This window comes from Coloeus monedula (genome assembly GCF_965178545.1).
Source record: "Coloeus monedula genome assembly, chromosome: 23".
NCBI classification, from domain to species: Eukaryota; Metazoa; Chordata; class Aves; order Passeriformes; family Corvidae; genus Coloeus; species Coloeus monedula.
The window spans coordinates 2,546,191-2,560,341 of record NC_138803.1 but is presented as its reverse complement, the minus strand read 5'-3'; the positions used below and the strand labels follow the sequence as shown (position 1 = coordinate 2,560,341).

Here is a 14,151-nt window from a genome sequence, read left to right as displayed (position 1 = left end):
GGCCCGGTTCGGCCCCGCCGGTCCCTCACGCTCGCTACGGCACCGCCGGCGCGCTGGCTGCGGCGGGTCTGCGGCCGCCGCGCTAGGGGCGGGGCCTCGTGACGTCACGGCGCCGTGACGTCACCGCGCACCCGCCGGGCAGCTGAGGCCGCGCGGCGCCGCCGGGAGGAGCGCGCGAGGGGCACGGCGCCCCCTGGCGGGGGACGGAGGTGGGGGCGGGAGCGAGGGGCGTGGTCATGGGGTGGGCGTGGTCAGTGTGTTGGGCGTGGTCAGTGTGTTGGGCGTGGTCAGGAATGGGCGTGGCCAGGAACCTAACCGCAGGCCAAAGCGCAATTAACTAAAATAATGATTAATTAGTTAATAACTAAATAAATTAATTAAATTAATTAAATTAATTAATTAATTATGTGATTTTAATATATGCATCATATATAAATATTAAAACAAATTAATTGCGTAGACTAAATAAAATAATGGTAGAGATTGATTTTATGCATTAAATAGCGACAATATGCATTAAATATTAATTTTATTTAAATGCGTAAATTAAGAAATTAGTTATATAGATTTACATTTATAAGCGTTATAAAAATATAAAAGTTATGCGAATTAATTTTATACGTTTATATATAATTTGCGTGCACAAAATTTTTTGTTAAATAAATTAATTATATAAATTTAATAAATAAATTACATGATTTTATGTATTTTTCTCTATAAATATAGAAACTAATTCTATAAATTAAATAAATTAATTGATTCGTTAATTGGAAAATAAAAGCTGAAACTAAAACCGAGAGTTTTCTGGGTAAAAAAAAAATTGTGTTTGTTCAGGGGGAAGAAGTAAAGCGGGAGAAAAAACACGATTAATGAAGAAAATAGTTTAAATAAAAAACGGGTAAAAGTAAATCAGTGAAAAAATAAAACATCAAGGAAATGGAGGAATCACGGAGAAAATCAAATGAGGCAGCAGGCACAGGATGCGGGCAACCCCACGGTGGGCAGGGCCAGCGGGTGCCCTCCGTACCCCACCAGGGGTGAGAACCCAAACCCAGGTGAGTGCCCAAGCCCGCGGGGGTGTCCAGCTCTGTGCGGGTGTCCAGCCACAGATGGGTGGGGGTAGAGCCCCGGGTGGGTGTCCAGCCCTGGGATGTGTCCGCTCCCAGGTGTGTGAGGCTGTCCAGCCCTGGGGTGTCTGACCCCACACGGTGTCAGGGCGCTGGGCAGGCTCAGCCCTGCTGGAACCGCAGCCCCGGCTCAGCGCCAGCGCAGGCTCAGGGCAGTGACCTCCGGCCCTCATTACCCATTAACGAGCTGAGTGGAGCCACCAGGTCCCCGGAATCACCCGCCCACATCCCCAGCCCGTGGGGGGGTGCTGAGCACGTTTTGGGGGTGCTGAGCCTGGCCAGGGCTTCCTCCCGCACTCTTCCTCCTCACCCTCCTGCAGTGGGGTGGCTGCTGGCTCTTGCATTCCAGGGAGGGTGGCGAACAACCTGTCCCCAGGGCCAGGGACACTGAGGGGCCCCATCCTGCACCACGGACCGCGGTCCCCGGCTCGACAGAGTCCCCTCAGGGGCTCTAGGGACCATTCCAGGACAGGCAGAAAGGCAGGCCTCTGTTCTGGGGCACCCCGACCCCATCCCCAAACGCCCCACAGGCAACTGGGAGGGGTCTGAGCCCTGTTCCGCCTTTAATTTCCCAGGGGTGTTCCCTTAAAATACAAGCTGGGAAAACATCGGCGTGTGGGTTAAAACCCCAGGGAAAAGTGCAGATAACGGTTTTTTAACCAAAATCACTTTGTCTGGCCACAAAATGGCCTCTGGCCACCTAAATCCTGCAGCAGTTCCTTGGCCAAAACCCTGTCCTGGACCCGCCGTGCCCCAGGAACCGCGGCCTCGGGGCCTTTCCGTGGCTTCTGCCCTGTCAGCAGCTCTGCGGTGCCCGCGGCTGCACTGGGGAGGGTTCCCAGGGGGGCATCTGGGGGGGTCTCCGAGTGCTTGGGAGGTTTTGGGGCAACAGGATGAGCCTGAGATGTTCCAGCCCTGCCAATGCCACAAGCACCAGGGATGTGGGGACCCCCAGGACCAACCATGCAGGGGTGCCACTGCAGGCCAGCCCATGCTTCAGGTCCCAGGAGCCTCTTGCTGATGCTTTCCCCTCCCACCGTCCATCTTTTCCCCCAGATCCCCTTTTCTCATCCTGTCAAAGCAGCTTTTTGCAGTGCAAACACTCATTTGGGACCCCAGGAGGGACCCCAGGGTGCCACCACCCTCCGTGCCCCACTCAGTCCTGGGGTGTGGGGGTTTTTTCTACCCTCCCCTACAAGTGCTGAGGGACAGGGATATAGCTCCGTGTCCTTCCCAGCTGGGGGATTCCTGAGTGGGGGGCTGAGATCTGGTTTTGCCCCCCTCACAAATTTCAGGGGGCTGGGGTGGCTGCCCAGGGCAGGGCATCGCATCCCTGCTCTCACACAGGCCGGTCACAGGGTGGGGAAAAGGCCACCAGCTGGGAACATGAGGAGCAGAGGGATCCTCCAGGCCCGAGCACGAGGGCAGGGAGACAGAGCTTGGCTTTTTCCCTGCATTTTCCAGGTGCTTTTACAGCACATAGAGCAGCCTCATCCCTGGGCATGAGGGATTGTGGGGTGTAAATACAGAGAGGGGGTGGGTACTGGTGCTCCTCACACCCCCCCAGCAGCCTGGGATGCTCCCACCTCTGCCCCACAAGCTCTGCCACAGCTTCAAGCTGCCATCGTTGAGCACCATCTCCTGTGCAGCTGTGGAGCTGCCTGGAGCATCCTGGAGCATCCTGGAGCAGGGCAAGGACTCGCTGCCCCCAGCACCCCCATACCCGGGCATGGTGCCCGCCCCTAAGAGCAGCCTCTGGCCTCAAATACCCCCCAAATCTGACCATAATGACTGTGGCGCGGATCCAGCAGGATATATATAGGTCCCACTTCCCTGGGAAGGGGATGTGGACCTGGGAAACCCCCGGCTGCTGCTGGGGAGAGGAAGGGCTGGGCTGAGTCAGCTCCCCTCGAGGAATCCTGTTTGTCAGCAAACAAAGCAGCAGCTCAGCTCTGGCACTCGCAAAACGCTCCCCGGACCCCATCGTGCCCTTCCCACCCCCTCGGATGAGCCATGGGGGTGTTCACCCTGCACACCCCATGGGCTGTGGAAGGCCCCTGGTATCCCCCTGGAGATGCTGGATCCGTGCAGGGGGAGCAGGATGTGGGGCTCCCCTGCTCCTGGAAAGAAGGAAGGGGAGCCGGGGGAGCGGCGGGGAGGAAGGAAATGCCTCTTCCAGTGCTGTCTCTCTAAGCAAAGTGCTCCAGGAAACTTTGCCTCAAGTGTGTTTGCTTTAAACAGCTGCTTCCCAACCATTGACACAGATTTGGGGGGGGGGCAGCCTCAGAGCTGGTGCTGGGAGCTCGCAGCAATGCCGGAGGGAGCTGGGGGCAGGAAGGCCCGGCTGCATCCCTTTGCCCTCATCCCAGTGGCCATGAACTCCCACGTGCATCCACAGGGAAGCAGATCAGGGTAAGACTACCAGGGGTCAGCCCCCAGTCACCCCCTCAGGGATGCCAGGGCTGAGACAGGAGAGTCACAAGCTCCAGTCCCCCCTTGCCCCACAGACTTACACCAAGCTACACCTCTCTGTTTATTCATAATATTAAATATACAAGTTGTTTTCCATTATTTTCTTTAAATAGACTTTTAAATGCCTTTGTATAAAATATTTCAGCATTTCATTGTATAAAAAAAAAAAACCACACCAAAAAACCCACCCCGAAACCAACAAAAAACCCCAACCAAACAACAACAAAAAAAAAGGCAAAATAAATCCAACGTTGGTAAAGGCAAGTTTTCTCCCCCAGGAGCAGCTCCTCCACAGTGTAAACGGGTGACTTACACCACCAGGAGTTTGGCCCCAGGCTTCCTGCTGCACCAGGGATTTTCACCCTGATTTACACCAGTCCCTCGCCCAGGAACCCTCTCCTTCTGCCAGTCATAAATACACATTATATATATATACATATATATATATATATAAACCCCAAATTAATAGTGATGCTTTCTTTAAAAACAGTTGGGTTTGTCCATATTTTCATCCTTCATATAAAAATAATACTTGAAACTCCCAGAGCAGCGCGGCCCACGCTTCATCCGGGGCTGGAGGGAGCCGTTGGATTTTGGGGTATCTCCAGGGCTGGTGCATCCCAAACCAGGCTCTTCCCAAAGCCCAGGAACAGGGCTGAGCCAAGAAGCCCCTGGGTGCCCAGCTGGGGCAGCTCCAGCTCTTACACCCACGTGGATCCCGTCATTCCCAGCCCCATTCCCTTCTCCAAAGCGCAGTCACCAAAGAAATGGAATCCCAGCGAGGCCAGCTCGCGGCGATGACCCTGCGAGGGGCACACGGCCCCCCCAGAACACTTGTGCAGGATAAAGACTTCCATCCGCTCTATCAAAAATTAAAAATAAACCCTAACAATAGGAGGATGGGGGGGGGACTGGGACGGTGCCAAGGGTCACCCCAAACCCAGCCCCACGCAGGGACATGGGCATGGGAGGGCTTTAAATATTCACAGTGTGAGGGTTTGAGTTGCAAGTCAGGGCTGGGTGTCTCAGGACTGGCCCCCCTGGGATTCAGGATGCTCCCGTTGAAGCCTCAGGAAAGGCAGGGTGAAGAGGGCGATGGGTGCTGCTCCAAACCCAGTCTGCTGGGATGGGAGAAGAGCCAGAGGATTTGGGGAGCTGGTCCCCTCCATCTTCATCCAGCGCCGGCCGTGTCCAAGTGGGATCCGTCATCCCACATCCAGCAGCATCTCCACCGTCCTGCTCAGCACCGCAGTGTCCCACCAGCCACCGCTGCCGGCAAAGGCCTGCGGTTATGGTTCCAACACCTTCCAGCCCTTCACTTCCCGGTGCCCGGGGGTCCCACTCAGGGCACATCCCCCCATCCTTTTGTCCCTGCCAGGGAGTTTTTTGCCGTCTCTGGCCGCCGGCACAGGGCAAGGGAAGAGGGAGTGTCAGCATCACGGTGAGACCGCGGCAAGGCTGGCGCGTGCCAACCCTCCTTCCATCCTGATCCGTCCCCCGAGCAGCTTCACATCCTGCCTGGGGCCCTGGGAAAAGGAGGAGAGAGATGAGCAGGAGCCGAGGCTCTGCCAGGGAGGGCAGCGTGGGGAGAAACACACAAAAACCACATGTAAAAACATTATGTATATTAAGAAAGGGCCAGTAATGGATTAACGAGCTGCAAAACCACATGCTGGCAGCGCTGGGGCGCAGACCTGCTCCTGTCCGTGTCTTCCCACCCAGAATTTCCCTGACCATGGCCAAGGTCAGCACCGATGAGGACAATCCAGGGACATAATATTGTCCTCACAGCTTGGACCGGAGCCCTGTGAGGTCCCACCCAGCCCCTGATCACCTCAGAGATCCTGAGTCTCCAGCTCTGAGCATTTCCTTGCTCCCTGCAGCGCCCTGCAACAGAAAGACAGGGGGTTTAGAGCAGGGTCACCCAGGGTGGGGGTCCCCAAAGCCCCCCCACGCAGGATGCTATCACACCCACCTCCTCTCCGGCTCCTCGGGGTCGCAGCCTCCATCTTCCAGCGGCTGCTCCAGGACCTGTGTGGAGGGAGGGAAATGGGGAGATGAGCCCTGGGGAAGGGGAGGGGGCTGTAGCAGGGTGGGGAGGGGTGGAAATGCCCCAGATAACATCCTCCTACCACACTCAGCACCACCAATTGTCCCCCTGTCTCAAAATCATGGGGAAAATGGGGCTCAACCCACACTGGCCAAGAGACAAGTGGGGAAACTGAGGCAGGAGAGGATCTTGGTGCCTGGGGAGGAGACGAGGCAGGGGTCTTACCCTGGATTTATACTTGTAGAAGAGCAGCCCTCCCGTGGCCAGCAGGACGGCCACCACACTGGCCACCGTAATGTAGATGAGGGGCTCCTGGCGGCCCTCCCTGGCAGGCGGCTCCTTCCTGCGCTGCTCTGCGCCCAGAACAAAGCCAGAGTCAAAGCTGGGCCCGGCCCCGCCGCCATCCTCAGGGCCCCGCAGCCGGCTCAGCCCCCAGCCCCATGCCCTCGCCCTGTCCCTGGGGCCGCCCGGGGCTCGCAGCTCTGGGGCCATCCTGGAGAAGCGGAGCTGTGTGACAGGCTCGGACGCCGCAGCGGGATGGATCCTGGCTCCGCCGCCCGTCGAGCCAGCGCTGGGCGATGCTGTCGGAGTGGTGGTCCTGAGCCCGCCGGGCTGATCCGGGAGGATGGAGCCTCCCCACTGCTGGCCTGGATCCTGAGGCAGGTGGCCGGTGCCCCATTCCACCAGCTCTCCGTCCCCACGGAGGACGGGGATGTCACCCAGTGCCAGGCTCAGCGTCCCGGCCGGATCCTGGAGGGCTTCGGCACTGCTGGCTGGAGCTGTCTGCTTCATCCCGGGGGCCAACGGCAGCGCTGTGTCACCTACCCCAGCACCCAGGACCTCCTCGGTCCCTGAGCCCCCGTCCGTGCTACTGGGGGGCTGAGATGGGGCCTCTAAGTCAGCAAGGGCGGTATGGAGGAGGCTGGAAGGGACCTGGGTGCTAGCAGGTGCCATGTCCCTGCCAGTGGCAGCAGAGAGGGAGGGCTGGGTGGCAGAAGGGAGGGCAGGGGACAGGCAATTGCAGTCAGGATCTGTCCCCACACCTGAAAGAAGGAGAGAGAAGAGACAGCCGTGGGGTCACCAGCCTCTAAGAGGGGCACAGCCAGCAGATCTGAGGTCAGGGACACTGTCCCCGTCCCTCCCCGCAGCCCCGGGCAAGCGGGTCAAACAGCCCCTCAAAAACTGGGAGAGCGAGGGAGAGGCAGGGAACAGGCAGGAGCAGGCAGGGCAGCACGAGGGTGACAAGCAGCAGGTGGGACGAAGCAAACCCGAGTCACCGGGTGCCCTGAGGCGATGGCAATGGGTTATTCACAACTTGTAGGAGCCAGACAGCCACGTTTAACGTCCCCCATGGCACAAGGACATGGCACAGCTCCGACACGAGGATGACAGCGAGACGTCTCCTCCATGCAAACACAGCACGGGCGCTCGCGGAAGAGCGGATGGCAACACGGGGCTCTTCCACCCCAGCAGCAACACTCTCCCTGAAGGCTTGGCCAGGGGAAACTGAGGCACGAGGCAGCTGAAGTGACACAGCCAAGGTCATGCAGCGCGTTGGTGGCACATCTGTCCCTCCATTTCTCCACGTTATGCTCCACCCAGCACCGGGGCTTTGAGACAGAGCCAAGCCTGATGTCTCCTCAGTCCCCCTCAGCATCTCTCCCTTGCCTTGCTTCCAGTAGGATTTAGCCCAAATCCCACCTTCAAATGGCAGCCAGCCCCTTCTCCCCTGACACTGATGCAGAGCTCGCTGACACAGGGAAAGGGACCAAGGTGGACACGTGCTGCACCCACGGACACACGGCTCTTAAGCTGCTCCATGCAGGTGAGCCCAAGTCCCCCAGACTGGCACAGGTTTACTGGGCAGAGGCCAAGCCTTGGCATCTCACCTGGTGAGGATCCTGCCTTCCCGGGTCCCAGGCAAGTCCTGCGGTAGACTCGGCTGCAATCCTTCTCAAAAGTCTCCTGGTTCTGCAGCAGACGCTTGATGTCCTGGAAGAAATCCTTCACCAGCACCAGCATCTCGTAGGGGGAGGTGGTGAACTCCTTGAAGCACATCTGTGAGAGCTGGAGGAAGCGCCAGGCTCAGCATCGGCTCCATGACTGACTCGGTGTCACTGCCACAGATACCCCAGTGCTCCCAAGGCAGGATCTGGTGGCTCCTCGTGGCTCCCCGTGTCCATGCACACCCCACCTCTGCTCTACTTCATGGTCCTGCCCACACACCCGTCCCGTTATGCTCTGGACATCCCATTTCATCCCAGGATGCTCTGGACATCCCATTTCACCCCAGGATGCTACGGAAATCCCATTTCACCCAGGATGCAGACCCAGGCCCAGACCCCCATGAGGTTGGGGACATTTTACCGTTCTCTCCTCATCATCCTCCTCCCTGATGCAGGGGTCCACATTCTCATTGATGTGGTCGTACATCCTGCGCACCATCTGCATCTTCCGGGCGTTGGATGAGTTCTCCTTGAACTCTGTTCGCTCCAGGATCTTGCCCATCAGGGGAAAGGCAGCTTTCACATAGCAGATGGAGTCGTTCTGCAAGGACACAGACCCACCAAAAAGCAACAGCGGTTACTGGATGGGCATCTCACTCTGCCTGAGGGAAACTGAAGCACGGAGGCACAAAATGCCTTTCTACAATCCCACAGGATGCCCAAACTGGGACTTGGAAGCCACCTGGCCAAGTGGGATGCTTGTCTCCTGCAAAGGGAGATGAGAGAGGAGATTGGGGATCTGGGGACCTCCCACCATGCACCAGCCAGCCCTGCTCCCTGTCCCCTACTGTCCCCAGCAAGAAACCACTCACTCACCAACTGCATCTTGTCAATGAACTTGAAGGAGACCCTGCCTGGGTGCTGCATCTGGGTGTCAGCCTGGAAGGACAAAGCAGGATGTCACCCCACATCCTCAGGGACAGCAGCCTCAGATATGCCATGCTCTGGGCACAAAGGGGTCCCTGAGACCCCCAAATCCGCAGGGCTTGAGGGACTTTGCTCCCATTCCTGCTTCATCCCATCCCATACTCCTCCTCCTCACACAGGCACATCCCTAAGGTCAACGCAGTGGCAGGAGTGAGCTCAGGATTCCTGCTCCCATCAGGATGTTGTACTCCCCGAATCACAGACCTTCTGCCTTTCCCTGCCTGCTCCCACCCCGCCTCTCTTCCTCCTCCTCCTCCTCCTCTTCCTGCCAGCACCACAGCAGAGCCCAGCCCTGCTTAATTCTCCTCGGGTCTCCCCCACACCACTCTCTCCTCTAAAGCCAGGCTGCAAAAGAGCATCCTGCCGTGCAGGAGGTGGCCGTGACACCAGGGTCACACATTCCCCAGGATCACACAATGCCGGGGTCCCACACGCAGGGCTGCCGGCCCCCCATGCCGCGACCCTTTCCAGTGGGAGTAAAAACCCACCCTAACCAAATGCTCCCCCTCCGGGCTGGCATCCCAGGCTGGGAGGCCGAGGGCTGGCAGAATTGCCGGCCGGCAATTCTCCTCCTAGCCTGGGATGCCGTCCCGGAAACAATTGCTCCATTATCCTGCAGGCGCTGGAGCGAAGTCCAGCTCCTCCATCAGCGAGGAGAGGGCTACAGTCCCCAGCAGGAAAACCACATCTTCCATTCAAACCTGCTCCGTCTCCCTTCTCCCACAACCACGGACCCAGTTTTAATCCCTGGGCGGCAGAGCCAAGGCTCCAGGGATGTGGTGTGCAGAGAGGGCTCGGGCAGAGGAAGCCGAGCTCGCACAGAGCGGCTCCTGGCCCCGCAGCTCGGTGGTTAAAGAGGAAGAGGTGAAGCGAGCCCGGACACGGCGGTTACCCAGAGCTCGGAGCGAAGCTCTCGGGGACTCGGAGGCGCCGTTCCCGTCTCTCACCCGCACACCCCTCTTGCTGCAGGCAGAATTTAATCTGCGACAACCCTGCAAATCCCTGCGTGCCCCCGATTCCCGCTTCTCCCCTGAATATCCGCGTGATTCCCCGCTCGGAGGTGAGCCAAGGGCCACAGAGAGAGAGATACGGCCCCGGCAGCTGTATCCGATGGTGGCTGTGCTCCGGGGCGGCTGCCAGCACCCAGAGCTGCCCACGGGCCACATGGGATGACGGCCCCATCACCCAGCCCGGTCGTCTCCATCGCCTGGCCGGGCCCCCCTCACTGCCTGCCACCCACCCACAGCCCCGTTGCCAGCCCAGCTTCCAGGCAAGCAGCTGGACTCAGGAATGCAGCCGGATTCCTCTGCTTAACCCCTGCGCAACCGCCCAGAAAACACCACAGCCCGCAGCGCCGGCTCCTCCACTGCTTCCCCAGCGCCCCTGCGCCCATCCAGCCTCACTCCTGTCCCCTTCCCGGCCTCGCTCCTGCTTCTGTCTTCTCTCGTCCCTCCTGTCGTCACTTTTCCATGGCCACCCTTGATAAAAGCACAACATCTGTCACCCCCCCGGCGCCCACTGGTCCCTCGTGCCCATGGATGCTCAGCTCCCGGGTACCATCACTTCCCCAGGGGAGCTGAAAATCACCTGGTTTCCTTATTTCAGCACTAAATAAGAGCTGGTTTGTGCCCGTCTGACCCCAAACGAGCCCCGAGGGGGCACTCACCAGCTCCTCCAGCTCGGCCAGGTGCCTCTCTGTGATGATCTGCTGGCAGTAGCTGTTCTGTTCCGTCTCATGGATGCAGAGGAGGAGGAGGAGGAGGGATGACAGCAGGGAGCAGCGGAGCAGGCACACCTGAGCACGACACAGGAGAAGCTTGAAGCAGGGATAACTCACACACACACCAAGCCCCCCTGCCCTTCTCCACCCACCCCCCAGCGTGACCACCTCTGTGGTGGCCGGGGCTTGGCCACGGTCCAGCAGGATAATCCCACTGTGGTCCTCTAACCCCGTGCCTATCCCCATCCTGCTATTTTTAGGAGCACCAGGTCAGCAGGGAATTTCCCAAGGCCCGGTGACACAAGCCTGGATGTGGCTCTTGGCCACCTTCACATTCCCGATCCAGTCCCTCTCCCCTCTCCCACACCATTTCTCCGTCTCTCCTGCAAATCTCCTCCTCCGCCCTGGCTCTCCAGAGCCCATCTGACACACTGACCCACCCATCCCCAAAAATCCTCTTCCCACCCTCCAGACCCCCCCAGCTGCACCCGCCGGGCTCTTTCCATGCAGCAGCTCTGGCTTCGTCCCAAATTTCCCTCCCAATCCCCCTGCAAAGAAGCGGGGAGGCCCCGATCCGTGGCGGGACTCCGATGAGCAACGGGGCTTGCTCATCTCAGAGCCAAGACTCCCGGGGTGGGGGTGGAGGGGACCCTCGGGTGGGTGTGCTCCCCCGTCTCCCGGTGCACCGGCAGGGAGAGGGTGCCTGGGTGATGGGTGGGGGGGAATTTCCCTTGGATGATGTCCAGGAATCCTCCCCTCTTGTGAAACTCCAAGATGCCGCCTGGGCCACCGCCGAGATGTGGCCACGGCTGAACGGAGCCTCACCCCGCCGGGAACGGGCTGGGGACGGGGCTGGAGCCGAGACTGGAGCCGGAAAGGGGGCTGGAGCCGGGGACCGGGAGGGGGACGGGGCTTCACCCCGCGGGTCCGGGGCTGGAACCGAGGACCGAGACGGGGTTGGAACCGAGGACCGAGACGGGGTTGGAGCCTCATCGCGCAGGTCCGGGAATGGAGCCGGGGCTGCAGCATCCCCCCGCCGGGGACGGGGCTCGGGCCGGGGACCGGCCGGGGACCGGCCGGGGCTGAAGCCGGGGCTGAAGCCGGGGCCTCCCCACGCCGGGTCCGGGAATCGTGACGGGGTTTGGAGCCGGGAACCGGGGCTGGAGCCGCGGCTTCACCCCGCGGGTCCGGGGTGGAACAGCCAACCGAGGCGGGGCTGGAGCATCCCCCGCCGGGAGCCGGGACCCCCCGAGGAGGGGACCCACCACGAGGGCACGGGGACAACCGGAGCCGCCGCTCCCGCGGGGATCCCGCACAGGTGGCAGCGGGCGCCGGGTTGAGGGGGGTCTCCGCGGCCGTGGGTAGCGGGAGGGGCCGCCGTACCTTGGCTCCGAGGCGGGGCATGGGGGCTGCCGTGGGGCCAGGGCCGGGCGTAGCGGGCGAGACGGCAGCAGCGGCGGGGCCGAGCGAGGCCGGGCTGAGCCGCCGCCGCGGCCGCGCTCCCCTTTATAGCGCCGCGGCAGCATGTGGTTTATGAGAAAGCGCTGGCTGGCGGCCAGGCCCCGCGGGGCCCGGGCCGGCCCGGCACCGGGCGGGCACCGGGCGGCACCGGGAGGCACCGGTGGGTCCCATAGGCACCGCTCGGCTCCGATCGGAACCGCTCGGGTCGGGCTGGAGCCGCTCGGGTTCGATCGGAACCACTCGGATCGTTCAATCGGTTCGACTCGCCACCGCTGCGGTCGAATCGGTACCGTTCGGGTCGGGCTGGAGCCGCTCGGTTACACTCGGATTGGCTCGGCTTAGTGGAATCGGATGGGATCAGCTCGGCACGGCTCGGGCCATTCGGATCGGATCGGCACCGCTCGGCCCGAGGCACTGTGTGTGTGAACCCCCCTCGGCACCCGCACACGCGTGTGTGCTCACACCTGGGCACACGCACAGATCTGCATACGTGTGCGCACACCAGGGACAGCCACCAGCCCGGGATGTTCACGGTCACCCCGGGCACTGATACCCATGTGCACACACAGCCCTGAGCCTGGCACACGTGTAGGTGCACGCTCACTTCAGGGCACATGTACACACAGAGATGTGCACTTGTGCACACGCCAGGGACCCCTTGGGATGTGTACCTGTGCGCACACCACACCTGTGTACGTTTGTGGTCACCCCTGGGCACTTGTACCCTTGTGAACATACACGCACAACCCCCCTGGATGTGTGTGGACATCCCTCAGAACAAGTCCCTGTACGCACACAGAGCTCTGGGCCTTGCACGTGTGTGTGTGTGCTTGCCCATCCCTGGGCACGTGTGCACACACACACACACGTATGTGCACATGCCAGGGATGGACACCCATCAGAACACGCAGGGATGGATGCCTCAGAAGGGTGTGCATGCACAGATCCATGTGCACGGATGGATCCACGTGTACAAGCAGATGCATTTGTATGGATGTGCATGGACAGATGTTTGCACACATGTGCGTGATAGATCCGCACGGACATGGACAAATCCGTGTGCAGGGATGGATCCACATGAGCACAGACACATCTGTGTGCGTGGATGGGTCCATGTGTGCATGGATGGATCCATGTGTGTACAGATGGATCCACATGTGCACAAGCAGATCCGTTTGCACAGGTGTGCAGGAGGGATCTGTGAGTGCACGGATCTGTGAGGGGCCGGATGCGGGGCCAGCAGAGCCATGCAACAAGCCCTATTCTTGGCTTTGGGATTTTCCTCTTCGCTGGCTGTTTGTGTTCCAGGCGACTGGAAGTGATTAGTGGCCACGAGGTGATCCATGGAAGTGCCAAGCACTCGGCACTCTGACAGGAAACAGAAAGTAAACTGCCCCACAAACACAGTGGGATGCAGCTGCAACAGGGGATGGTAACAACGGGGCCACGTGTGGGTGACAGCCACCACATCCGAGGGACCAGTGGGATCTGCTCCCCAGGGCCGGAAATGCTGCTGGGGTTGCAGAAGCTGCAACCTGATGGGTTTTCTTGGAGCTGAGAGGTGATCCCAGTAATGGAGAGCTGGGATCAGTGACCTGGTGGAGGAGTTGGGGGAGAGCTGGGAGCCAGCTGGAGTTGGGGACAGCAGTGACAGCCCCGAGATAGTATCAGATTTGCACCAGCGCATGAGCGCATGGGTCTTGTCACCCACAGTGTCCCTTAGCAACAGCAGCAGATAAACATCTGAGGGTGCTGAGGGTGACGGGCTGGGGAGGGAGGGCACTGGGTTAGAAACCGGCCATCCTCCCAAAATAACCCCTTTCTCCCCAAAACACTGAGAGATTATCCACATTTTTCACCACGAGCTATTCTGGGAGCCTCACAGCCCCCACGGTGGGAGGACGCCAGGGTGGGCACCAAGGGACACGGCGGGTGACGCCAGCACCGGGGGTGACTCACGGGGACCCCGTGGCAGCACGTGAGGCCCTTTCACACCAGCTGAGACCATGGGCTGCTCATCTCCCGCACACTCATCCCCCTCTGCTTTAAAGGGACCGGAAAAGTGTCATATGCTGGGTCATGGGACAAGCTATAGGGCAGCGGGACAGGGGGGCAGCAGGAGAGCGGGACAGCAGGATGGAGGGATGGGTTAATATTAATCCGCCTCCTGCGTGACAGAGGGCGAGAGCAGCATCCGCCTCTTTTTTTTTGGCAGGGAAGTGGCTTTTGCCCCTCCTCCCTTCCCAAACCTGCCGAAATCCCTGAGTCACGGGGCAGAAGTGGGGCTGGTGGCGGGTGGCAGAGGTGGCAGCAGCTCCGTGCCCACACCACAGCTGGAAAAATTGGGGGAGGCAAAATTTAGGGTGGTTGTCCCTCCCCCAGTTGCAA

At 59.9% G+C, this 14,151-nt stretch overlaps 1 protein-coding gene across 2 annotated transcripts; it reads right to left on the bottom strand.

Annotated features, from left to right (window-relative positions):
* Positions 1-3,862: 3,862 nt before the first annotated feature.
* On the bottom strand, positions 3,863-11,706 carry CSF1 (colony stimulating factor 1; the record flags this gene model as incomplete). 2 transcript variants are annotated; one of them, XM_082296019.1, is made up of 9 exons in its annotated part: positions 3,863-5,125; positions 5,434-5,486; positions 5,575-5,630; positions 5,875-6,692; positions 7,539-7,716; positions 8,017-8,196; positions 8,472-8,534; positions 10,249-10,377; positions 11,686-11,706. In XM_082296019.1, the coding sequence occupies 8 exons, from the start codon at positions 11,704-11,706 to the stop codon at positions 5,435-5,437; spliced, it is 1,497 nt and encodes a 498-aa protein (XP_082152145.1). In that variant the 3' UTR covers positions 3,863-5,125; position 5,434. The 2 variants fall into 2 exon arrangements, with proteins under 2 accessions (XP_082152145.1, XP_082152144.1); XM_082296018.1 differs by lacking the exon at positions 11,686-11,706 and having other exon boundaries at positions 10,249-10,548.
* Between the last annotated feature and the right edge of the window lie 2,445 nt (positions 11,707-14,151).